This window comes from Bos mutus, chromosome 8 (genome assembly GCF_027580195.1).
Source record: "Bos mutus isolate GX-2022 chromosome 8, NWIPB_WYAK_1.1, whole genome shotgun sequence".
Taxonomy (NCBI): domain Eukaryota; kingdom Metazoa; phylum Chordata; class Mammalia; order Artiodactyla; family Bovidae; genus Bos; species Bos mutus.
Window position 1 is genome coordinate 87,470,207 of NC_091624.1, and position 27,511 is coordinate 87,497,717.

The 27,511-nt window shown below is 43.3% G+C and overlaps 1 protein-coding gene, 1 long non-coding RNA gene and 1 other non-coding gene across 4 annotated transcripts in view; 1 reads left to right on the forward strand and 2 right to left on the reverse strand.

Annotated features, from left to right (window-relative positions):
- TRNAC-GCA (transfer RNA cysteine (anticodon GCA)) lies at nucleotides 1-72 on the reverse strand. Its single transcript has one exon. It is a non-coding gene; the product is annotated as a tRNA-Cys (tRNA).
- Nucleotides 73-1,867: 1,795 nt separating this feature from the next.
- On the forward strand, nucleotides 1,868-7,236 carry LOC138988990 (uncharacterized). The gene is made up of 3 exons (XR_011465245.1): nucleotides 1,868-2,014; nucleotides 3,346-3,465; nucleotides 6,962-7,236. It is a non-coding gene; the product is annotated as an uncharacterized lncRNA (long non-coding RNA).
- A 16,443-nt stretch (nucleotides 7,237-23,679) lies between these two features.
- The window catches only part of SLC24A2 (solute carrier family 24 member 2), a 279,119-nt gene continuing 275,287 nt past the window's right edge, over nucleotides 23,680-27,511 (reverse strand). For both annotated transcript variants that reach the window (XM_070376129.1, XM_070376128.1), the window contains one exon: nucleotides 23,680-24,330. In XM_070376129.1, coding sequence (XP_070232230.1) covers nucleotides 24,081-24,330 — 250 coding nt within the window. In that variant the 3' untranslated portion in view covers nucleotides 23,680-24,080. The remainder of the gene's footprint in view (nucleotides 24,331-27,511) is intronic.

The window sequence follows — 27,511 nt, forward strand, 5'->3', positions numbered from 1 at the left end:
TTCCCAACCCAGGGATCGAACCTGGGTCTCCTGCATTGCAGGCAGATGCTTTACCCTCTAAGCCACCAGGGAAGAATTGAACAGTTAGGATTACATGAATTCCATCCTTGTTCTTGGCAACTTTAACAGTTCATGAATATTAAGTACAGAAACAAATATGTAGTGAAGCTTTTGCTTAAGATCTTATTTTTTTATTCTTTGATTTTTTTTTTTTTTTCATGGATCTTGATACCCACATGCCATACCTGCCTGGTTGGAGCCTTGAATTCTGACCAAGTCTGTATGGACTTAACTCTTTTATGAACAGCAGGTTGGTGACTGTCAGAATCTGGAGGTGGTAGGTAAGCACACTCAGACACCTCACTCCATTTCTCACAGCCTCTGATTATGTTCCCGAGTAGATGTAGCCAGTAATTCTGCAGAAGGGAACACACCACAGGGGGCTCATTTCTGGGATGTGGGGACAGTCTGCCTTTCAGGGCTGCTCTGTGGATAGGTTAAAGAAGTGGATTTCCAGAGAAGGCAGTTTCAAAAAGTAATTACTTAATGGTTGGGTTCTTTAGAGAATTAAAAGCGTGTGCCTCAGACTTCAGAGCAGAAGGTATCCAGTTCCCAGTCTGTTATTTAATAACAGAGATATTGCTGCTGTCAAAAAGGCAGTGTTCTGCAATGTTCTTATTTTTATAGCTCAAAGAAGAATGTTTTATTCCACAGAACATGGGGCATCCAAGCATTTAAAGGCTAATTAATCTCTGCATTTCTTCATTCATGTGTTCATCATTTGAGCACCAAGCACCATGCTGGGTGGAGATAAAGTTAAATAAAACACATATACAACCTTCCCATGTATCAGTTAGCTTTGGCTATATAACAAACACCCCCAAAATATAGTGGCTTAAGATGAAAACTGTGTATTTAGTTTACAAGACTCTGGGTCAACAATTTGGGTGGGGTTCAGCTGACCAGTTCTTCTGGCCTTGGCTGAGTCTACTCAGGGTCTGCGGTCAGCTGTGGGGTCAGTCAAGGCTGGGTGGCCTGGGGACCTAAGCTAGGATGGCTCATCTCTGGCTCCATACCCTCAGCCTCTGGCAGTGTGGCCTGGACTTACATAGCATCTAGGAAGATTCCAAGAGAATGAGGGGAAGACTGTCAGGTCTCAAGGATTAGGTGTGGAACTGACATAAATGGTCATTCTATTGGTCAAATCAGAATAAATCAAGTTACAAGTCCAGGCCAGATTCTGGGGAAAGAGGGAATACCTCCTGATGGTCATGGCCAAGAGACTTGGCAACAAGCAGGGGAATGATGGTGGCGAATTTTGCAGAGTCCATCTCACTGTCTTTCATAGCTCATCGTCTGGTCTGAGAGACAGGCAATTGTGATAAGTGCAATTAAGACATTGTTTCCTTCTCTTTTTCTCTTTTCCTTCCACTAAGTAACACTTTTATGTTCTACATCATGGAAATCTAGTCAGTGCAGGTAAAACACTTCAACAAGTCAAAACCTGGGGCAGTGCTGCTTCTGTGACATTTCTGCTTTTTCATGTCTAAAGGCAGTTGGAGTGATCCATGAAACTCCCGACCACCAAGCTGCTGGTCATATCGCATGCTTGATTTTATGACAGCATTCCCTGCCTTGAAAATACATCAACATTCAAACTGTGCTGGGTTTGGTTGAAACACGTTGTATAGCTGCACACACACACACACACACACACACACAATCTATTTCTTCAACCAGGGGCAGAAAATCATCTTGTTAAAATACCTGGTGTGAAACCAATGAAAATAAAGCCATAGTTAAAGCCAGAGCCATAAAATAGGATCTCTTAAGTGAGGACTTTTTTTTATTCCATTAGCAAGAAACACCCATCAAAGTATGCAACCTCAATGGCAACAGCAGATGAATCTAATTAAATCAGTTTCCAGTATTTGCTGTCCGGGAACAGCTGTGTGTGAAGCACATTTCCCCACCCCTTCCCACCACGTGAATCACTGACAAGAGAAACCCAGAGGTGAGTGGGTCTCAGACTTCTGTGTGCATGAGAATCACATGGATGGGGGTGGGGTGGGGCATAATTCTGTTTAAAATGCTGTTCTTTACCCTACCCTTCCATAGGAATTTGCACACAGGTGGTCAGGATTGCTCTTTAAGCATCACTGCCTTCATCCTAGCGGAAAAGGCAATGGCAACCCACTCCAGTACTCTTGCCTGGAAAATCCCATGGACGGAGGGGCCTGGTGGGCTGCAGTCCATGAGGTCGCTAGGAGTCGGACACGACTGAGTGACTTCACTTTCACTTTTCACTTTCATGTATTGAAGAAGGAAATGGCAACCCACTCCAGTGTTCTTGCCTGGAGAATCCCAGGGATGGGGGAGCCTGTGGGCTGCTGTCTATGGGGTCGCACAGAGTGGGACACAACTGAAGCGACTTAGCAGCAACAGCCTTCATCCTAGAGCAGTTTTCCTCCCAGAAATGTTAAAAAAAAATGAATTAGGACCTTCATACTTCATCTTTCTTGGTCAGGCAGAAAGTACTAAGTGTCTGCCAGCCTAGTTCTCTGACATAGGCTAAACTTCCCAGAGAACCTGAAATATCAACAGCAGTAACTCACTAACCAGGGACCAAAATGCCTTTCAAAAAACCCAGTCTGCCCCCAAGGGGAGCAAGCGCAGCTATAATTTGTGAATGCGCACCCGTGCTATTGTTGAATTTCCTCTGAGACTGGACTCATAGGTTGTATATCTACAAAGGGAATTTGGGGCCACCTAGTTAAACTCCAACTTACAGATAAAGAAACTTAAGTCAAGGGTCTTCTCTAAAAGTGGCAGAGATGGGACAAAAACCCAGGTCTTCCCATTCTTTAGTTTTCTTAAAAAATTTGGAGTCTGCCACGCTCAGCCTACCGAAAGTCCTTTGGGTGCAGGGTCTCTTGTGAAGCAGCCAGTCCAGTGGGGCAAAAATGGACAAACTAATGTCCTTGACTTTCCTTCCTGGTGTGCTGCTCAATGAAACAAGCTAACCTAGCATTCTTTCTGACGAAGCAGGAGTCAGGTGACCTCGGGCCATTCCCCAGCCCAGGAGCAGCAGTGGGGTGACTGTGTGCTGAGAGTGCTCTGAGGAGCTGTGGCGTTTCCCCTGCCACGGCTCCCAGCCTCCCTCTGTCCTGTGTTCAGAGAGGAGACCTCACGGGCCTCCCCGTGAGAGCTGCACACCTGCTTAGCGTCCGCCCCGTGCTAGTTACGCTGCCGCTTTCCCCGTCTCCCCCACCAGACAGCACTCACCCAGTATGACAGTTCTTCCAGCAGAGCCAAGACCTGGTTTCAGCATCTTCCTCAAATTAGCTCCATAGGCAGCCGCTTCAGATCATCCAGTCAGCGGGAGAGAGGGGACTAGTTTGCAATCCAGCTTCTGAGTGATTTCATCTAATAGACAATTCTGAAGTCGGCCTCCAGGGAATGAGGGTAAGAAGACCTCGCGGGGCAGGTGGGAGCAGGGAGAGCACAGAGCCAGAGCCATGGGACAATGCGGCTCAGGGCTGGGTTCCCCCAGCAGCCCGGGTTTTATCTGCTGACCTTCAGATAGGTATTCCTTCCCACCCAATCTCCACTGGTCCAGAAGGTGTGGTGGTGTGTATGTGTGTGCGTGTGTGTGTGTGACAAAGACTCTGGACAACCAGTTGGAGCTGCGGGTTCCGTTTGCAGCCATAGAACACAGTGATCCCACTGATGGGGCTCAAATGGATGTCCTTGACTTTCCTGGTGTGATTCTCAACCAAACAAGCTCCCCTGTGACTGACAAGAGAATAAGGGTTTGTTACTCAAAGTATGGGCTTCCCTGGTGGCTCAGCAGTAAAGAATCCACCTGCTAAGGCAGGTTCCATTTCTGGGTCAAGAAGATCCCCTGAAAGAGGGCATAGCAACCCACTCCAGTATTCTTGCCTGGGGAATCCCATGGACAGAGGAGCCTGATGGGCTACCGTCCATAGAGTTGCAAAGAGTTGGACATGCCCAAAGTGACTTAGCATGCATGCAGGCACAGGTAATGTATATCCTTGAGAGTTTGAGAGGCACTGGCTTAGAAAATCGATAGGACTTCACACTGACTAGTATTTGAAGTGTGCCGGACTTTGGCAGATATCACCAAGACAGGCCCTGTCATTAGAGTTGGCTCAGAGCATGCAAAGGCACCGGGCAGAGACCATGGTCCAGATTTGTGACCAATGTTGTTTGAGAAAGAAAACTCTGTTCTTGTTTTGCACAGCCCTTTTTATTTCTTCTCCCATCTGCTATTCATTCATCGTTTCTTGTTGCTTCACGCTGCATAAGCCCTAATATCCAATTTTCAGAATTTCTTCCAATCTTCTTGGTCACTCCTGGGTTGTCTCAGCCCCTTCACTCCTTGTTTTCATAATCTGCTTCTTCACCATCTCCCTGCAGGCTTAGGGTTTTAACTGAGGCTCTCGTTTTGCAGAAAATACTGCTATGGCTTGTCTTCACTGTAATTGTAGCTGATTTGTTTACTGCATTCAAAAAGGTCCATTCAATTCAAAAGGCAAATAATGAGGTTTGGAGTAGAAGTGCAGAGTGGGTCCTGTTTGCTGGCAAGAGGAGACAGTCTTACTCAACTGGTCTGTTAATTGGGGGTCTTTCACCTGTTCTAAAATTTATTAAACATTCCCGTGGGCTGAGATTCCCATCTTGGTGGGCACTGGATGGCCAAGTGTCAGATGCCAATGCTGCTAACCGGGTGACATGCCTTTTCTCTGCATACGGCTTGCTACTCTAGCCTGACATCTTGGAAGACCACTTTGCTCAGTGCTGAGTGATGGCTAGATCAGTGTTATTCCTGCTAAATTCACTGCTATGGTCAGACTCCATGGAGTAACCACTTGACTATGTCTTCTCAATACTTAGAGGAACAGTTGATTAGAAGCAAAACAGGGAGTTTCTACAGTCTGTCAAGAAGAAAAGATTAACTGTTGAAATGGCTCCACTTGCCTTCACTGTCCTCATTAAGTCCACTAGCTGGTAGACTTAGAGCTGCTGTGCCTGGCTTCTGCTGGTTGCCAACATTTAGAGAAGGCAGACCTCTTTAAATCTGAGTCCCTGAATCTGCAGATTAATTGTATTTCCTTAACTCAGGCACCGTTAAGAAGGATCTGTCACCATTTCCATTAAGATTAATGAGTTATATGATTAATTTCTAGTTGTACTAATGCTCTTGTGTGTGCACTTTTCCCCCGGAGGATTATTTTGGGTGAAGCTTTCCACGATGGCATTTTTACACCAAACTGTATGATGGATCCTCCCCTGTGCAACAGATGAGTCACTAATCATACGAGGCTATTGGCATTAAAATTGAAGAAATCAAATATTTACTTCTCAGCTGCACCATCCACATTTCAAACGCTCATGAGCCACATGTTGTTGCTAGTAGCTGTTGATGAAGGACATTTTCATCATCATGGAAAGTCCTTTTAGACAGTGCTGATAAAGACTCAGTGAATTTAGAAAAAAGAACATGGGTTTCTGGGTCTTATGGGCCTGGTTTCTTCTGCACACAGATTGCACTTCTGTGTTCTCAACTATTGCCTACCATGATGTGCATGTCATTCAGGTAAATAAGACACTGACATTTCAGAGGACTGACTATGCTTTATAGCCCGGTGGTTCTCAAATCTCAGGATCACCTGGAGAACTTGCTAGAACACAGTTTGCTGGGTCTCATCACCAGTTCTGAGAACATGCCTTTAGATTCCCAGGTGCTGCCCCTCAAGTCTTACGGAGCTGCCCTTGAATTGGGGAAACCTGAACACCTTGTTGGGCAAAGATTAAATCATCTATATCCTTGATTTACACCAAGGAGGTCCACAGGCATATTCCTGAGGGTGTGAACATTCATTATTAACATTGTAACAACTGTGATTTCACTCAAAATAAAAAGCAATAAACACCTATTCTGGGTCATCAATGACCATCTCAAAACCAACAACGGCATGCAATCTTGGTGCCTGTGTTAGCATTTGTACTTACAATCACAGGGTCAAACAATTTCCAGATCTGGTAACATTTAACTTTCGAAGTAGTGTTTCCTAAGCTGGGTTCTATAGAGTTCACTGAATATATAGGTAGGAGCCCCACAGTCCCTATGTTTGAGAAACAGTGATCTGGGGGAGGGGGTGGAGGTGGACCCAGCAGGAGCAAGGGAGTGTTTTTCAGGGGGACAGCGTGTGGACTTGCCCTCAGTTTGCAGGCTATTTAGCATTGCTGGGCTTTGACCATTAAATGCCAGGTGGTGCTCCAGAGTCACAGGACAAGCCCAAAGCATTTGCACACGTTGAAAAATCCCCCTGCGGGTCACCGGTACAGCTTGCCTTTAGGTGAGAAAGCCCATAGGCCATCAGGCTTGCTTAAGGCAGCTGGACCTCTGCTCTTTCCAACCATCTCACAGCTGCATCTGGGCCCTGGGGCCTCGCCTACCTATTTCTCTTCCGTTACCCCCAGGCTTCCCGGTTAGATAGACCCCATGTTCAGGACACTGTGGTGGGGCCGCCTTCAGTCTACCATTTGGCCTGTAGAGGGCAGCAGCACCCAGAACGTCCCGCTTGCTTTTTAACATGGGCTTTTTAACAAGCCTTGCCACGCTGTTTACTCCATCCCTCTTCATACCTTGCCGTTCTTTTTGGCAGTCTCCTCTAGAAAAGAGCTTCTCAACGTTCCCCCTTTGGCCTGGCAGCAGCAAAGGTGTTGTTTGGACCACATGCTCATTATCCAGGATGCTGGAATGGGTTTAGGGCAGTCCTGGGGCACGTGGATTTCTTTGGTCTGCAGGGACCCCAGGGAAGCATTAGCATCAAAACCAGGGGCTGGGCCTTGAGAGCAGAGAGAGCTGATTGCTAAAATCTGTGTCAGGGCTTCTCTGGTGGTCTAGTGGTTAAGAATCTGCCTTGCAATGCAGGGGGCTGAAGTTCCATGCCTGACTGGGGATGATCCCACATGCCAGCAGAGCAGCTAAGCCCACGGGCCAAAACTCCCGGAGCCTGCACTCTAGAGTTTATGAGCCACAACAAGAGAAACCACTGTGGTGAGAAGCCCGTGCACGTCAACAAAGAGTGGCTCCTGCTCTCTGCAACCAGAGAAAGCCCGTGTGCAACAATGAAGACCCAGGGCAGGCATAAATAAATGAATTAAAAAGCAAATCTGTGTCAGGCATAATATCCAGGTAAGGTTGTGGGAAGCAGACAGGAGGAAAGGGAGGCTGACTGATGATGGGCAGCCCAGCCTTTTTCCTGCTCAAATTTGTTTTCCTGTCTCTTCCTACCTCAGCTGCCCCTTATTCTTTTTTATGGTGGCCTTTCACACTGAGACATGTGACTGATGAGAGCAGAGTTACGGTGCCTAAGAGCTTTCTCCCAGTCACCCTTTCAAGATAACTGTTTATAACAGAAGATTGCAAAGACATAGAAACAATAGTATCCTGAACCCCTATTTAGCCATCACCCAGCCTCAACAGCTGTCAGCTCATTGCCAGTCTGGGTTCTTTATCCCCCAGACCCCTCAGTCCCAGCATCAGTGTTCACAAATCCAAGACATCATAGTATGTGCAGAGGGCTTTCTTCAGCCCAGTCAACCACGTCACGTGCTGGTGAAGAAGCTTCGGTGGCACGAGGTCCGGGCTGCTTGGTGTGTTAGACAAGGCCCCCTGCAACCTGCTACCACTCACCTTCTCAGCTTCTGTTTCTCCATCCCCCAGCACACTCTACCCTTCCAGCCATACTGAACATTGTTCATTCACCCAAATGTGACATTTTTTCCACCCGTCACTTCTTACGAGGATTTCCTTGTTAGACTTCTCATCCCCCAGCTGCAGTCAGCGGTTGTGTCTTTCTTTTTCCTCAGCCCCTAGATGGATTTAAACTCTCCTGTGGGCTCCAATGGCATCAAGACATTTATTATGCTGATTTATCAAAGGGGGCATATTTCTTACTACGATAGGCACTGCTTTAGGAGTATTCAAAAAAAAATTAGCTGATTCAACCCACGTAAAACAATTCTCATGAGGTGATAGATGGAACAAGTGAGGCGCACAGAGGTTTAGTCACCTAGCTGGTAGGTGACAGAAAGTGAAGTGTTAGCCCATCTGTCGTGTCTGGCTCTTTGCAATCCCATGGACAGTAGCCCGCCAGGCTCCTCTCTCCATGAAATTTCACAGACAAGAATACTGGAGTGGGTTGCCATTCCCTTCTCTTGGGGATCTTCCTGACCCAGGGATTGAACCTGGGTCTCCCGCATTGCAGGAAGATTCTTTGCTGTCTGAGCCACCAGATAAGTGACACAGCTGAGATTCATACCCAGGCTCTCCTGCTTCTTAACCACCCTCGAGGCTGCTTATCCCAGCACAAGCCCTGTGGTTGTCACGTGTTTGTCTTCCTCTGTGGACCACGGAATCTGAGAGGAGGTGCTGGACCTCACTTTCCTCTGGGCCCCCAGTACTAATGCCTGTATCTGGCATATTGCTGCTCCTGACCACCCAGGGTGGAACCATGAATAAACATAAGGCACTCCCTCTACTCCTTTGTGGGAACTTCCAGGTGTGGACTCTTCCTAGAGCCAGTTACAATTTCCACAGCCATCAGGGCCTCGGGCTAAGCAGGATTCCCCATCTTTTCCCCGCACAGCACTGCTGCTGCGTATGGAGAGCTCGCTACAGCTCTTGCCTGGGAGTGCACAGGTCGGCCAGGGCAAGTTGGAGAGGGTACCTGGAGGTGGGGCTGGGTTTTCTGTGTATAGTTAGAAAAAGCCCCCAGGTATTTCTGATGTGCCCTTTGGGTGCAGCCTCTTTGTTGAGAATCCCTGAACTGGAGAGAGAAGGCACTAAGATGAAATTCAAGGCAATTAGTCCAGGGATGGAGGGGGAATTTGAGGATGTTGGGGACAGGGTCTTCCCTTCACCTCCCAGACTCTCCTAAAGGCCATTCCTGAATCATGCCAATGGGAACGAATAACATTACATTCCCTGTTGGAAACACTTTTTCTTTCCCCTGAAGTTCACTGGGACTGCTATGGGGATGGATTGTGCATTTGAGCAAGCTCCTGAGACAGGGAAAGCTCGAGTGTTTACACACTTCCCTGACCTGATTCCATTTCAAGGACATGGGTCGCTGGCGGCAGTCAGAGCTGTATGCATACCTTCCAACAGCTTTGTGACCAAATTTGGGCATAACTTTATTTCTTTTTTGTCCCTGAGGTGATTATTCTTATTTAATGGAAATTTCATTATTAAATCTCAGCAGTGAAAGCCTTTGTTTTCTTCCTACACAATTCTCATTAATTAGAAGTTGCTATTACTCACTCACTATCTGGCTATAACCTAATTAGTGACCTAACTTAAGCCTTTCATTTTATTTTTTTGGCTGTGCTGTGCGGCATGCAGCATCTTAGTTCTCCAACCAGGAATCGAACCCATACCCTCTACACTGGGAGTACAGTCTTAATCATTGGATCACCAGGGAAGCCCCAAGCCTTTTATTTATTTATTTTTATTATTTTCCATGTGGATCATTTTAAAAGTCTTTAATTAGTTACAACATTGTATCTGTTTTTCATGTTTTGGTTTTTTGGCCACAAGGCATATGGGATCTTAGCTCTCTGACCAGGAACTGAACACGTACCCCCTGCACTGGAAGGTGGAGTCTTAACCAGTGGACCATCAGGGGAGTCCCAAGCCTTTTAAACAAGACGTCTTCTTATCCTAGTTCTCTAGCTACTCTGGCTTGTGAGCAGCAAACCCTCCACCCTGCAATGCTGTGCATCATGGTTGGGTATATAAAACACCCATGGCAACATGTGAAATACCTCAGATGCTATTTGGCTATTGCAGCAAAGATTATACACAAAACAAAAACCAGTTCCTAACATACAGTTGTACAGCTTAGGAGTGTGACCTCAGGAAAGTAACACTGCTGATTTAGTCCTCATTTTCTCACTTATGCAATAGATTAGACCAAAATGGCAATTTGGCTTTCTCTTGCACGCCACTGGGACTAATTGGTAGTGGCTGCCTAGAATGGTCATCGGATAAAGTATAGTGGGGAGTTGCTCTGTAATTGATTGTTGATGTCTGTTGTGGGTGAGGGAACATAATTTACCAAGTGTTGCCAGCGCTGGGTTGGCAATGTCTTAAGTCTGTCCCTGCAGAAATATACAGAATGTGTTTAATGTATGAGCTGGCCCTAGAGGCAAGGAGAAGTTCAGTATTTCACTGTGTAATTTGTAGACATAGATCACAAAATACTCCAAAAGTTGTAGGAATCCTGGGTGCACCTCAAAAATTTTCATGTCCTAGGTGAGACTGGCACCTAGATTGAAATGGAATCTGTCTTTGTATGTTATTTTTGGGCTTTCCAGGTGGCTCAGTGGTAAAGAGTCTGCCTGCCAATGCAGAACCCACTCTAGTATTCTTGCCAGGAAAATCCCATGGACAGAGGAGTCTGGTGGGCTACGGTCTGTGGGGCCACAAAGAGTTGGACACGACTGAGTGACTGAGCATGCACCCATGCTGTTTCTAACCAGGCTAGGCTTCTAGATCCCAGGATTACCTGGCACACTGCTGGATGAGGGTAGATGGGGGTCTGGGGGACTGGGATCAGTGGCATCCCAGGAAGAGATGGGTTTTCTGATGTGTGTAGTGTTGCTGAGACAAACAAGATTCCTATAATCTTAAAGCTTAGAAAATACACTGACATCTCAATAAGGGACCCATTTTCTGAATCCTAGAGAGGTTACATAACTCGTTCAAAGTCACAGGAGGAGGGCAGGAGGGAGCTAACATATACTAAAAGCTCACTATAAACCAGGTACTTTATGGCATAATAACTTACTCTTTCCAATGACTTATGGGGTGGAGGGGAGTAACACATTTGTAGTATTTAATAGACAAGGAATTGGTGTGAAGAGTCATTGAATAATCTGCTCACAGTCGCACAGGAAGAGGTGGACCAAGGTCAATCTTTCCAGCAGTTCTGGATTCTGATCACAGCAAACTTCCTCACAGGACTTGTGTGTATAATTGTCAATGGATTTGGACCCTAGTATCTTGGAATTTGTGCTTCCCAGGTGGCACTAGTGGTAAAGAACCAGCCCGCCAAAGCAGGAGATGTAGAGAGATACAGGTTTGATCCCTTGGTTGGGAAGATCCCCTGGAGGAGGGCATGGCAACCCACTCCAGTTATTCTTGCTTGGAGAATTCCTTGGACAGAGGAACCTGGTGAGCTACAGTCCATAGCATTGAAAGAGGTGGACAGGACTGAAGCAACTTAGCACGCACGCATACATCTTGGAATCTGTGATAACTAGGGAGTAGCTATTTTTTTGAACAGCTAATTATACAGATGTTTGTAGGCCAGTTGCTAACATAAATGGTTGTGAGGGGAATTGTTTTTTCTTTTGTAATTTATGTTTAATTTTACAGTTATACCATGATAACTTAATAAAAATTACTTATTCAAAATATTTTAACATTTTGTTAACCAAACTCATACTATAATAGATATTTTGATTGTCATTTAAAGTAAAAAACTCAAATGATTTTAGTATTTCAAAATTTTAACCTGAGATTACACTCAAAAATTAGAAAACGGCATTGCAAAAGATTGAGTAGTTTGAAAAAAAAAAAACACACACTTCCCTGCAAAAGAGGAATAGTATCTGGAAAAATACAGCAATTCCAGAGCATACTATTGCTTTTTTTTTTTTAAGCACCATAACCTCCAAAGAGTGCAATCTGTTATAGAGTTGTGGATGAAAAATTGATGGAAAAGCTCAAATCTTTTTGATCTGTAAAATTGTACCAATAAAAACTGGGTTCAGTAGAAATAATGGAGAAGATTCCCAGTGGCATGTATGGTTGGTAAAAATTTTGATACGGGTAGAAAAAATTAAGTTGATGAACTGAGTTTCTATTTTAAAATTTATACAGAAAGCAATGTCTCTTGGAAAATATCAATAAAATAAAAAGGATAAGTTAGAGATTGTTCTCTATAGATAACTGGTCAATGATTTTAATCAACCTAATGAATATTGCCTGAAATCAGTATTGAATATCATTCTGATAAAAATATTTGTATTCTCAATCATAGATTGGAAATACCATCAAATAGCACAGGGAACTCTACTCAATACTCTGTAATGACCTATCTGGGAAAATAATCTCAAAAAGAGTGGATATATATGTATTCCAACTGATTCACTTTGTTGTACACCTGAAACTAACACAGCATTCTAAATTAACTACACCCCAGTAAAAAGAAATAGAGCTTTGCTAGTGGCTTAGATGGTAAAGAATCTGTATGCAATGTGGGGGACGTGGGTTTGATCCCTGTGTCAGGAAGATCCCCTGGAGAAGGGAATGGCTACCCACTCCAGTATTCTAGCCTGGAGAATTCCATAGACAGGGAAACCTGGTGGGCTACAGTCCCTGGGTCACAAAGAGTTGGACACGACTGAGCAACTTTCACACAAAAAAAAAAACCAAGGGCACACCCCAGAGTTTTAAAACACTGCTGTGTTGAGCACAGCGTCAAAATGCCTCCTACCTTTTCTCTAAACATAAATCCTCATCTCTGCGAAGTGAGATTCATTTTAGAAGGAAGGAAAATGAAGAGTGTGGATTTCAAGATTTCCTGAAACTTGACCGTGTGCCCTCAGCCTATCAGCTGTGCCAACAGAGAACAGCCCCTGAGTCTTCTTCTGGGGAGCAATCCGGCTATCAGGACAACACTAGTGAACGTTCACTTTGGAGCATAGCTTTGGGGATGTGCTGTTTCCAGGGTTGTGGCTTGCAGAAATGCCTTCCGTGATCTGGCAAAGCTTGGCTCAGGGAGAGACCCAGAGACTCAAGAGAGGCAGCCCTCTAAAACCCAAACTGTCTTTGGTAAACTGCCCATCTGTGTGGAATGAGCTAGAAGAGTCCCAGAGCTTAAGCTTCAGTAGCCTGCTGCTCACACAGAGACCACTGAGGAATGACTCCAAAGGGGCTATTCGTGCTTCAAGTTTTACCTCCGCACCATTGCATTTAGGTGGGAGTGGAAGGGTGGGAGGCGGTGTGTGTGTATACATGTGTGTGTGTATGAAAAAAAGAGAGAGAAAGAAAGGGAAACAGAAAGAGAGAGGACCAAAGGGCAGCCATTGGCTGCATTCCAGCAATCTTGACGGAGTGGATTGAGTTCCGTTTGATAGAACAGGAGTTTTCCATCTAGGGCAATTTCACCTCACCCCCATCCTACCCCTGGGGACATCTGTTAATGTCTGGAGACATTTTTTTTGTTTGTTGAAACTTGTACCTAATGGGTAAAGGGCTTCCCTGGTGGCTCAGAGGTTAAAGCATCTGCCCGCAAGGCGGGAAACCCGGGTTCAATCCCTGGGTCGGGAAGATCCCCTGGAGAAGGAAATGGCAATCCACTCCAGTATTCTTGCCTGGAGAATCCCATGGATGGAGAATCCCATGGGCAGAGGAGCCTGGTAGGTTACAGCCCACGGGGTCGCAAAGAGTCGGACATGACTGAGCGACCTCACTTTTCTAATGGGTAAAAGCCAGTGATACTACTAAACATTCTACAACTAAACAGCACCCACCAAAAAATAATTTTCCAGCCCAACATGTCCATGGTGCCAAGGTTGAGAAATCCTTGAAATGGAGGTGCCAAGGTCAGTCGGTCAAATGTGATTAGTGGGCATATACACTTCATTGAGAAGCATATATTTAGGAGAGCCAAGAAAAGAGTCCAAGCACTTGGTGGACTTCGGGGTCCTTGTCTTGTCTAGTGGTCTGTGTGCTCCGTAACTGTAAACCCTGGGACTTGGGGTGATTGTGTAACTAATGTGTGCATCTGCTCAGTTGTTCAGTCGTGTTTGCAACCCCATGGCCTGTGGCCCACCAACCTCCTCTGTCCACGGAATTTTCCAGGCAAGAACACTGGAGTGGTTTGCCATTTCCTACTCCAGGTGATTTTCTGACCCAGGGGTTGAACCCACGTCTCTTGCGTCTCTGGCATTGGCAAGTGGATTCTTCACCATTGGTGCCACCTGGGAAGTCTTCTTCTTAATAGACAGTCCAAAATATTAAACATTTAAATGCTTCAGAAAACCTGGTTTATTATATTTAATTTAACTTTGATAGATTAATAGGAGTTGCTTAAGTGCATAGGAAGATTTTGTTTTTTAGGTTTGTAAGTCTGTTAGGCTTTTGGAGTGTTTGAGAGAATCATGTTAAATGTGTAAACTATAAAAAGTTCTTGAGGGAATTTAAATCATAAATGGGATAGTTATTTAGAATTAAATCTTTTAAAATTACCAGTTAGTAAGCAAAAAAAAAAAAGCTGCAACTTCTTATTTTGATCTACAAGTAATAGGTTTATACAAGACTTTTTGAAACAATAACCCTGTATACGAGACAGCAAAACAGACACCGATGTATAGAACAGTCTTTTGGACTCCGTGGGAGAGGGAGAGGGTGGGATGATTTGGGAGAATGGCATTGAAACATGTATAATATCATATATGAAACAAGTCGCCAGTCCAGGTTCGATGCACGATACTGGATGCTTGGGGCTGGTGCACTGGGACGACCCAGAGGGATGGTATGGGGGAGGGAGGAGGAGGAGGGTTCAGGATGGGGAACACATGTATACCTGTGGCGGATTCATTTCGATATATGGCAAAACCAATACAATATTGTAAAGTTAAAAAATAAAGTAAACAAAAAAAAAAAGGAAAAAAAAATAAAGGCTTAGGGAACACTAGGCTTTTGAATTTATAATTTTCAATATGTTTAATTAATTAAAACCCAGTTGTTAGAGTAGTCCTTTCAGTTCTCAAGATTCTCTCTGAAATTTAAAAATCAAATGACATTAATCAACACTCAGTAAATGGTTGTCAAAATGAACAGTAAGTCCTGATTGCCCTCTGTTCCTTTGAATCCTTGCAGTGAAATGTCTACAATGGTGTGTCAATTTCTTGAGATCTTGAGAGTTTCAATTAGCCAAAGGTAAGGATTATTCCAAAACAACACTTCTTTTGAGTCAATAGTTTTATTTCTATTACTTTTCACACCAGGGAGACTTAGTTACATAAAGTGAGATATTCTATGAGTTGATTACCAGTAGTAGAAGCACAAAGGTGTGGAAAGTGTAACATGAACACAGTGAAGAAACGCCCTTTTTCAGAGTGAAGTCCATGTGACAGAAACATATTATTCCAAACAGCCTATTTACAAATAAATATAGCTTTCAATCTATGTACAGACATATTCACAGAGGATAAACTGATGCAAAATTTCCATACGTCTTGTCAGCCAGCGAAAACTTGCTCATATTGAACAAAACACACACAGAACGACAAAAGTAATTTGGAAGTGCATCGGCTGGATTCTTGTAGGGGCAAGTGCGTCTTTAAAATGGAGGTGAATGGAGGAAACGTGAGATGACATCTATCCCTAAAAAGACCCTTTACAAAAATGGCATTCTGATATCTGTAATATAACCTGTTCCAGAAACAGTTTGCAAGTTCTAGGCCAAATGCCTATGTTGGGGTCAATGTTGATAACCTGTTCTATGTTTTAACATGATGCAAAGAACAAAAGTATAATTTACCTCTCCTTTAGTGCTAGCAGCCACTTCATTAAACCAGGAAGGTAGTTTTGGTTACTCTGTGATGGCTCTTTTGAGACTGCAGATTGCTTGGAGATGGAAGCTGTTGCTTCTGGAGTTTTTTTTTTTAAAGTGGAGCAGAAGAAAAACATCCAGGCTAGACGCAGGGCACACATATGAACTCTGTGCAGGGTTCAACAGAATTGTATGCCAACAGAGGTCCCCTCGTCCAGATGGAGAGTCTCTGCACTTTCAAGAAACACTTCTGACCACAAAACAGCCCCCAACAGAAGCATCATCGCCTCCAGGTCCAGACAATCTTTCTTTAGGGCAAATGGCCAATTAAACATAAAGTTCATGGGGCTGGTCAATTTAACACACTTATTTACTCTGTATGGATAATTTAGGTACCCAGGTGGTTGATATTTCTAGGCTTTTAAGTGCCTTTTAGCCATTCTTTTTAGCTTTTACTCAAATCATATAAGAAATTCTGTTGAAGTATAACATTAAAGTTTTCAGTTGTGGGAACATCTGTATGTATACGTATGTAAGTAGTCTACCATACTGGGCCAGGAATTATGTAGTTTAGCAGAAAAGAAAAAAAAACCCAATGCATTATGAATTCTTCTGTTTTACATGTTTTCCCAAGGAAGGTTTATAATTTAGGCAGAATAAATTATTGATAAATTGTATATCTCTATTTGCCATTTTTATAAGGGAACTTCTTAGACCCATCCTGTATTTATATAAGAACTCAAACCTTAAATTTTCCAGGTGTATATTTGCTAATTATCCATTTCACTCTTCTTATGGGTGAACCTTGCTTTACATAACAAATGGATTCCTGAAAAACAATAAATCTATAACTTAAAAAAGGAAAATATTTCCAGTATAGTATTAGAACTTGCTATTTAACAAGCTATTTTGAAAGTGAAGAATGTTTTTGTGAAATGAAAAATTTCTTTGATTTTCAGTTTTATTAAAGTACACATCTAAACTTTATCAGTAGATTAGGATTGTCTAGAACAATAATTATATGCCTTAAAAAGAGAACAGATAAACTCCAATTTACAACAAACAATACAAAACAGGAATGACTCATGGACTGCTTATTGATTGACTATATTCAGAAGCCCTGAATATATGTATTATTGGTATTTTATGGCTTTAATTAAGACAATTGTCTCTTATGAAGTACTATAAAGTGCAATATTAAAAAATTAAAAAACCCAAAAGGCATCCATTGTCCTTCAGTTTTATCCTGATGAGAAGAATTAGAGATTTGTTTAATTAAATGGCAAAGAATTTTCTACTCTTAATTCATGCATGTAATTTCATCCTTAAAATTATTTTATTCAGGGATTCAGGCAGGCTTCATCCACACATTCATTCTTTTTCTTTTGTGATGACATGATTTAAAAAATTAGTATTCTCTTTTGTTTAGTTGAGTGCTTTTCAAGGACTATCAGTCTCAAAGTCTTAGTTACTTTCAGATCCACTATAAAGGAATGTGCAACCTAATATGTGAGAATGCAGGAGCAAGTTCCCAGCCTTTTGGTGAACTGCAGCCCATTTTCCCGGGCCAGGACACCAGTCAACGATCTTACAATTCCCATCCAGCCCACCACACAAGGAAGTAAATGTGCTGCAAGACTGGGATATGAGAGGCAGTCCAGTCATTTCCCCCGTTTCCTATTGAGAGCAAAAATGCAAATTCCTTTTGGTAAATCAATGCAGGTAAGTGTAGATCCGGAGTTTCTGAATGATCTCCAGTGCTGTCTCCCCCATTCTGAGTTCTTAATGAGTGTAGGATTGTGACCTTAAAGACTAAGTGCATGAATTTGACCTCACCAGAGCCTCAACTTTTCACCAGAGGACAAATGCCTATTAGTACTTGTTGAGTCCAGGCCCTCTGGTGCTCTTAAGGTGTAGTTGAGATTCTAGTCTCTTGTGGTGGTGAATTCTGTACACATTTTAGTATCATTGAGGAGGAATTCCCCACCCTGAAGAAACAGTTGATTATAAAAAACATAAGATGCTGGGGACCCAGGGCTAGCATTTTTCTATCTTCACCTTAAAGCAAAGATGAAGGAAAAGCTCATTAGAGTTGCCAGGTACAAGTGAAGCGGGGAGGCTGGTGGTGAGAACCTGGAAGGGGAGTAAGCACTCGGCCCAACCTAGACTTGAAGATTGGAAGTGGGATTAGAAAGAAACAGATTGAAACTTAGTAAGGCCCAGGGAAGAGGGACTCTTGGAGGTAAGAACACTCAACCAAATGCACCCGAATGCCTTGCAGAAAGATACGAAGTCAGGGAACACGAGGTTAGTGTGAATTAGCAACGAAGTGCGAATTTCTAAAAGGTAAGGGCCACAGAGAGGTCCTGAAACGGGGGCAAACACTGGGTCTGAGGCTGTCCTTCCATCTTTTTCATACCTCATACTTGTGTCATGATTAGTCAAAAGGTTCCTGATTTCAGAGCAACATCAAGCATCTTAAAGGCTTAGTAGAGAAGAATTTAAAAATTATTGAGGGTTAGAAAAAAAAGACTCAGAAATAAAAATCTAAAGATACTTTGGATGAAAATAGAGAAAGGGTCCCATAGTGGTGACTCCCAGCTCTGTAGGGGTAAATAGTGAACAGTGCCCAGATGTAGCTCTTTTCTGCTGAACAGACGAAAAAAAAAAAAAGGTAAACTCATTTCCCTGGGGGGTCAGGGGTGAACTGGAGGAAGACTTCTCTGACATGATGGCTGTCAATGTTAACAGTTGATGGGTCTGGGTTATACCAGGAACATCAGTGCTAAGGATTCCTCCTACAAAGGGGCTGTCGTTTGGATCAGGGTGATAGGTTGAACAAGCTCTCTTGACAGAATTAAACCTTTGGCAAACTCAAGGTAAATTCCATGGAACTCTTTCAGACCAAGGTCTTTTACTTCCTTTAAAAAAATTCTTTAAGGTGTTTCAGTCTGTCAATCAATCATTTAGTGGAAGGGCTTCGGCTTAATTTGGTGTTCCATAGCGTCTCTCACTATTTGTTCACTGATTTGAATAGAGCTGTCTATCCAGTCACAGTTACAGGCTGATTTTTCTAAAAAACCTGGCTGACTTGGGGATTTCTGGGTCCTGTTGCCTATTCTCACTTTGTTTAAAGAAAAGTGTCACCAAAGACCATGATGGAAACCAGGGGGTGCCGGGCAAGGAGATGCCCCGGGTGGGAGGGAAGTGGGGAGAGTGGCAGTGAGCACACTGTTTACGGGCATCGAGGTGGAAAGCGTGCACGACTTCCTCAACAAACAGGAGCGCACCTGTGTCTTCTACAGTCATCTAAACGCTCACGGCGATATCTGGCCAAAGTCAGTGCCATTTTAAAGCTCCCCGTGAAGTGGGGGGAACACAAGCGTGATCGTCTCCTAATAAGGAAGGAGTTCATCTGGCTTTGAGTATGTCTTGCTTGCTTTTCTTGTCAGCTAGGTATTTCAAAGAATAGGAAGCTGTGGGATTAAAAAACTAAACACAAAGCTACAAAGGCAAGGAGCAGTAGAGTGGAGGCCCTTACCTTTCTTCCCAAGGCATTCTTGACAGAGAACTTTTTTTTTTTTCTGGGGCTCTATGTAAACTTCTTTCAGTGGGAAAAAAAAGCCTGAAATTTGTCATTATTTAACACTATATATATATATCTCAACAGGACACTGGCTTTCTTGGGGATCCTAGTAAAAGTAAATTAATTCTCCATTTCTTCCTTTTCCTTATTATTTTGCACTAACTCTCTTCATGACCAGCCGTTACCTACTAATTGAAGACAGTCTTTCTGAGGGAGGTTCAGGAGTTGAGGATAAGTCTTTTAAAAATATTAAGCCAAGTGGTTATGTAAGATCTGGCTTAGCAAGTCTGGACATTAGCTTCTGAAACAAGTTTTCAGGAGACAGTTGATTTTTCCAGAAATCACCATGAGAACAGGTTTATTTCTTCTAGAACAGAGCTGCTACTTGGAGAAGTACCCCACTCCAGTACTCTTGCCTGGACAATTCCATGGATGGAGGAGCCTGGTAGGCTACAGTCCATTGGGTTGCGAAAAGTCGGATATAACTGAGTGACTTCACTTTCACTTTTCACTTTCATGCATTGGAGAAGGAAATGGCAACCCACTCCAGTCTTCTTGCCTGGAGAATCCCAGGGATGGGGAGCCTGGTGGGCTGCTGTCTATGGGGTCGCACAGAGTCAGATACGACTGACGTGACTTAGCAGCAGCAGCAGAGCTGCTACTTACAGCCACTTAATTATTAGAGTAACAATCTGTCCAGGTGTAGGGAGCATGGCATGCTTTTAATCTTGTGTGTGTGTGTGTGTGTGTGTGTGTGTTGTTATATGTACAGAAGAAAGCAGATTGAAGTTTTCTGAAATGCTTAGATTCAGATGGGCATTAGACCCATGTCAGATATGCCAATTAGCGATTTCAGCAGAGTGGTTAATATTAGTCCCATCTTTTCCAGCTGTCTTTCTGGCCAGCAGCTTTAGCTGCTGTCACATCCCTGGCCAGCTTTCTGTTAAGGTGGTCTGGGGGTGGCAGGGCTCCCCTTGACAGCTCATTCCAGTCACAGAGGAGTGTAAGAGCTGTAAGCAATGGTGGGGAGAGGGCTTAATTTCCCTGCCCAGCAGGGATGTACATTAATATTATCAAATGTCTCATTGGCAAGGCAGCTGTGTTTAGCCGAAAGGCCTCCAAACACCTGAATCACGTCTTCCCTAGAAAATAAATTATAATGGCCCCTGTCAGCTGACACCTGTTAGAAGCCTTACAAAGCATTTTCCCCGAATATGAAACAGTTCCCTGCCTCTTTTTATAATCTTCTGGGCAAGGCTTTAGGAAATTCTGCTGCATCGGCCAAACTGATAACATCCCTCTGCCTTAGTCTCTGCATGGCTGTGTTTTCTTGATCTGCCCCGCCTGGCTCAGCTTAGATTTGGGAAGCTGCCTGCAGATCGTCTCATCTCCAGCCTCAGTTCTTTAGGGTCTAGTCAGGTTCAGAAGGCAGCTGGACTCAGCATGGGCATTCCAAGATGCAACTGAGAAGGTTCTTTTTGAGTATTCTCAGCGCGAGCCAAGCTGTTCTGTCCTGAGCCTGCCTAGGGTGTCAGGGGAGGTGACAGCAAGCAAGACCTGCTTGGTTCACTGCAGGTAAAGGGAGCCACTTGGGGACAGCTTGTTTATTTTAGATCAAACAGTAAGAGGTGGGCTCTTGAATTTTTGATATTTTATACCCTGCTCCAGAAAAGCAAAGAGGGTATCGGTACTCTCAGTTTTTTCCCCCTGTACTTTTCCATCGTGTATTCTTTGCCTCTACATCCACATTAGCGGTACGACTGGCGACTTCTCTAAGGCTGTGAATCTATATTCTTGGGGCAAGAAAATATACAAGAAAGGTGCCTATGTGGATGTTTGGATGGCCTTGTGGACAAAGCACACCTCATGCGAGCAGGAGGAAATGTTCCCTTTGGTCACTGGTGTGCATGTCTTCCCTTTTCCTTCACTAAGGCAAACTTTGATGCTCCCTGCTTTTGAATTCTGAATATAATTGGGTCAGAGGGTGATGATGTAAGTGATATACAGTGTACAGAGAGATTTGGTATGAAGATACATATGTATTTATACAGGCCCTAGGGATGAGCTACTCAGAAAACCATGTTGTGGAAAGTTCTTTCTTATAATTATGGTAATAATTCAAATGCTTTTAAAGATCCACTGTTGCACCTATAGTCTTCTCTCTGGGTTTAGCCAAGTCCAGCACAAAACCTCACAGACACCTTATGGGGGACAGACGCCTGCATACCGGCAAGCGAGTGGACACGCCACACCCTTGAGGTGGGAAGTGGGCTTGGAAATAGCATCTTCTCAAATGCAATCAATTTTCATGATTGACAACACTCCTTCAGAAGGGAGCTCCCAGGTAAGTCAACGCTTTCAGGCTGCTTGTATGAGTCTTCACCGTGAGCTGAGAATGAACAGGACAGACAGACAGGAGGCAGGGAAGAGCCAGAAGAACAGGGTTGCACCCAACACCTCTCATCCTTTCTGGATTTACACAGTTTATCTGCTGCTGAGTCAGTCACCTATTCAATCCTTCTTTCACACAACAAACCAGTCAATAATATATATTTACACAACAAACAACTCTGCTCCCCTTCAAGTAACACACAGGGAAAGCCATCAGAGTGTCTAACTCAATGTTCACTGGTTCCTTCTCTTTCAAAGGAATCAGCACAAATTCTTGTCTCAACACAAAATCCTGCCCTTGAAGCAGGATACCTGGATCTCTCTCTCATACAACTGACCACTCAATTTTGCAAAGCTGGAGAGACTGGGAAGCTGGCCTTTTGGGCCAGCATCTTGGCTGCTGCCATTGTGGCTTCTTGCTTTCCCATTGGGCCTCGACTCGGAAGAGCAACAGTGGGCACTGCCTGTGACTGCTGTGCTGTGTAGGGTGAGCTGAGGTTTTGTGGAAGGAATGCTGAGCTTGATCTTGATCTTTACTCCGTTGTGAGCATTGCATTCTGTCTCCCTGTGTTAGGAGGGATGCGCTCACAGCAAGATCATAGCAGCAGCACTGACACAACAGACTGGGGAGAGGAAATCACATGGAGTAGTCCTCAGACACGGGGTGTGCCCACTTAGATGTAGGAGGGCTACACGATAAGGGGTGTCTTCTATTTACTTTCAAATGATTATAAGGATGCAAGGTTTGGGGAAATGAAAAACTGCATATTTTTCACTCATTTAGTCTGCCTCACCTTTTTCTCTGTTGGTTTTATTGCCATAGACCTGAGAAATCATATAAAGTGTCAAACAGAACTTGTGAGTACTGAATGGATGAAATGAAAATGTCCCATGAATGCTCTGGAAATCAGAACCTCAGAGTGACTGGCTTGAAGCCAGTGTAAAGAGGCTGTTGAGCATAGTCTGCAGTGCACTCTGTGAGCTGGAAAGACTCCCTGGTGGGGACCCTCATGGCAGGAGAGACCAAGTCCTGGTCCTGGAACTACCAGACAAGAGGACCCAGAAAACGTCCTGGTGAACAAACACCTTTCCAAACAGCTCTAAGCTGCCTCAGTCCACGCAGTACCGATCCGCGTCAATCTAGTTCTACTGGTTGGAGGAGGAGTGATGTCTTTCTTCAGCCACTGAAGCCCTTGATGACCACACTGGAAGATGCTTTAAAGAACCACACCGTTAGGGAGCAAGTTCCACTGAGCACCTCTGCTGGATGGCATTTCTTAGTGCATATCCAGGCTCTCTTGGCAGGCATTTTGATTATACATCAAGCACCTTAGCATCAAGATACGTCTGAATGACAATTACAGCTAAATGTGCCCCCTTCTTTGGATGATAATGGGACATGCATTGGAACAATATAGGTTCAGTTTATATAGTTTTGCTGTCCTAGAAGAGCACTAATTTGGTTTGCAATCATATTTTCTACTTGCATGCTGGGGCACTATATAAAAAAACAAACAACCTCTCCCAAACCCAACCCTGGTCACCTCCCCCTTGTCCCAAACCAGCATCTGCCCAACCTGGGTTTTACCTCCAGATGTCCCAATAACCCTGTGGGTTTCAGATAGTGTACCTCAGTTAGATTGGGCAGATGGTCTTCCCAGTTTGGCTTGTGGGAATGTTTTGGAGGGCTCATATTAGGTTCTCTATGGACCCTTTCCACCCAGCCCTACCTCCTGCAACATATATTCCTTAAACAGCCGTCATACCAGGCAGAATCCCAATATGTCCAAGGTAGGTTGAAGTTCACAGCAATGATTCTCTCAGCTCACCTCTTGCAGTTAAGAGGTAAAGCTCAGACTGAAGGTTGATGCCCCTCTTCAAATAGGTACTAGAAATATATTAGAGCTGTCCCTGAAAAGATGCAGTTGTATTCATATATATATATACATATGACTTCATATATATATATATATATATATATATATAAGTTTTCTTTGTGTCTGTATACAGGTATAGACTACTCTCTAGGTGTGGAAGGAGAGGTATCAGTACAGGAACAGGCAGGGGTGTGTTCAGGTGCATCTATATATAATATGTATATTTTATATGTATATATATCACTTTTGTCATTGTTTGCATCATTATGACGAATATACCTCTGACCAGCAAGGAGTACCTGTCAGCGATGCAGGCTGAGAAGCCCCAGATGCGGGGATCTGTTTGTCACTTGCATGGAGCTGCTGCAGGAGGCAAGGGTGGGAGCAGCCCCATGAAACGAGCTGGCCCTGCGCAAATCCATCCCTCGTCAAATCCGCCAAGGAGGGACGCTCAGAAAGCCCCGGGCTGTGGGCCTGCTGCCTCTTCTCCGGAGGTCACAGAGCCTACAACCCAGAGCGGGGAGGGACTGTCCATGCTGTTGGCTCAAGATATGGCTTTTCCTGCTAGATGGAGACAGGGCACACGAGGATTCTGTCTTCCAGGAGGACGCTGACCACCAGGAACACAAAGTAGAGGCCGAACATGATGAAGCCCAGCACTTTGTTCATCCGCCATTTGCAGAGGGCGATGGAGAGGATGACGAAGAGCAGCATGATGAAGAGGAGGACGATGGCACAGAAGAGCCCATTGCTGCTGACGGCCACGGGCTGGAACCTGTGAATGACCGTGTAGAGGAGCCAGGGCAGCGGGAGCCTGTGGGGAGAAGCAGCGTAGACGCGGGGCATAGTCAGACACGCTGAGGAAGGCACAGGATGGAACATGAGCTGCTTGGGGTCTGATCGGAAACCAGTGTCCTGTTAAGTTCACCATGACTCGCGCCTGGTTGGCCCAGGCGATCATATATGGAAGTCAAGTGACCTTTAAAAACCTTTATTTCCTGACAGAATGAGGGAGAGCAGAGAGAATTTGTTCTCTGGTTAAATAAGATCAAAGGTTGCTGCAGGTGATTTCTTTTTTTTTTTTCACTTTTTTTATTCAATTTTAATTTAAAAAAATTATACATGTGTCTGAATTTGATTTGAAACAATTTTTTTTTGGATTCCTTTCAAAGACTAAAGTGTTATCCTTAGCCCTAAGGAGATGAGTTGGAGGATGTGTACAGCGTGACAGGAGGAGATGATAAAATGTTGAAAAGGGTATAGAAATTAGCAGTGAAAATGGCCAACTTATTATTGTTTAAATGGAGACAGAGACTGACAAGGACACACGCACGCACACATCCAATTCTGGTGAAGCTGCGGTTGACAGAACTACAAACAGGTAAAAACCCTTTGGGGCAAATACAACATTTTTAATACTTCTGACCTATCAGTTCGGTTGTCAGGGATCAAGCAGAAGGAATAATTCAAAATGCAGAGGCAACTTGTTTCAGAAAGATGATCATTCCAGTGTTACTCTGAGTAGTGAAACATCAGGACACCTTAATCTCATATAACAGGCAGTTAGTTAAATAGCAAACTGTTAAGTCAATGTAATGTTATATAGCTATTAAAATCATAAACTTAAGATGATACAGGCAAATGCCCATGATATGATTCTATAAAAAGGATACACATAAAAATAGCAATTTAATTTCAATAATGAATTAGAGAGGTGTTGGTTTGTATTTATGTTTTATATATGCTTATATGTTGGCTTGTATTATGCTTTATGTGTATTTCTAAATCCTTTACCTTGAGTATGTATCAAGAAGAAAATGCTTGGGGCTGGTGCACTGGGACGACCCAGAGGGATGGTATGGGGAGGGAGGAGGGAGGAGGGTTCAGGATGGGGAACACATGTTTTAAAATTATTAAATTAAAAATTAAAAAAATAAATAAATAAAAAAAAAAAAAAAAAAAAAAAAAAAAAAAGAAAATGCTACCAAGACTATGGAGAAACTGTTACACTCAATATATTGCTAATAATATTGTAAATTGGTATAAATTCTTGGAAGAGACCTTTTGGAAAAATATACTACATCAATAGCCATTGAAATATTTATAATCTTTGATCCATCAATATTTCTTTAAAAATGTACCCTAATAAAATAATTTAAAGAGATGTTTCTCTTTATAAAGTTTCATAAAACACTCATGCTATCATAAAACTGAAAAAATACAAAGGTCCTACTAAAGGGTAATGGTTAAACTGAAAGTAACAAGATTGAATATCTTGAAGCTGTAGAATATTAATTATGAGAGCTATGAAGAAACTTAGAAAAATGGCTGACTTACTAATTTACTCGAGGCCTATTCTTTGCTAGGCATAAATGGCTTTAAAATGGAAAAATAAAAGCCCTCCAACAGAGCAAAACTGATTATTCACTAAGAAAACTTTGTGAAATATTAAGAGAAAAATGCACAAAAGTTAAATGTTTGGGGGTACTAGGATTAGGGATGATTTTCTTTAAACCTCCATTTAAGTTATAACATAGGATGATTTTCTTTAAACCTCCATTTAAGTTACAACATATGTATAAGAACAGTGAACAAAAAGCATTTTGTAATTCACTAGAATACTTTTTGAAAACATGATAAATATATCTCAAAGAACATTTCCCATGTAAGATTTTCTCTTTTTATACTACAGAATATTTTCTTTCTATTTGTACAAGGTATTGACCAAGAAAACTACTTTAAATGTGTGGGCAGTAGAACTGAGAAACACTTGTTTATACCAGGGATGTCCCTCTTTTTAAAAATACACCTTTTCAGGCATTCATTCACTCATCCATCCATTCATTCTACACACATGTGCCAAGCCACTGCCATGCATTAGACATTGTGTTAGGTTTTGGGGAGTTCTTGTTCTTGGGGAGTTCACAGTCTAGCAGACAGATATACATGACCTTGACAAGAGGGGGAGCTACAGATACACAGAGTGTATACAGGAGCACGAGCCTCCAGGCCAGGCTTAAAGGAATCAGAAAACCAGGACACGAGTTGACACTGGAAGGGTAAGCTGGAGTTTTCCAGACAGACAAGCACTGAGGGGTCTCGAGGGAGAGATGCCAGCAAAGGAAGACAGTGTGGCAGGAGAGGGCCCCTTTGAACTCTAAGGTGGGACAGACAGTGAAGCTCAGAGCAGGGTTCAGATAATTTATGTTCAGATAATGCTGGGCTTGAGAGCATAGACGCTGCTCAAATCCCAGCTGTCTCATTACTCGTTGTGTGAACTCTGCGTCCTTCAGTTTCCTTACCTGAAAAGTGGGGATGATAAACGCACCTCACGTGTGGCTGAGACAGACAAAAATGTATGTACCACATATGTGGTAGATACTGAATGAAAAACTATATATTAGGTAATGGAAAGGATAAGTGAGAACAGTGTTGAACACGATGTTCAATGAGAAAGATTCATTTTTAATGGTCTTCCAAACTCAAGTGCCAAGAGGCCAGTGCTTCTAGGAACACAAGGATAATATCCTATGTCTTACTTTCTCAGGGGACTGCCTTTTGGGGTTACTTTTGAGACTACTTTTACTTTGGACATGTTAAATGAAATGATAGAAGTAACAGCTTCTCTCCCCAGTCAGATCCACTTTAGAGATTATTCATATTGAGAATTTCAGCTTGCTTAACTGTAAGAACAGAGCTCATTATCTGACTTTCAAAAAAACCTAGAGTATCTTCACCGGCTTGGATAAAGAAATGATAATGTCAAACCTGCCAGTGTTTTCCAAGGAAGGAGATGGGATATTTTTTTCCTGGCCTATGTTTTAGTCTGCTTTCCAAATCTCATCTGAGGCTGGTGGGGACTTTAATTAGAATTAGAACATGGGAAAAAAAAGTACTGTGAAACTACCAGAGTATCTCAGTCACATATGAATGTTGAATATTCATGACATGTAGCCAATGCCGTTTTTTAGGTGAAATTCTCTCAAAGTATTTAC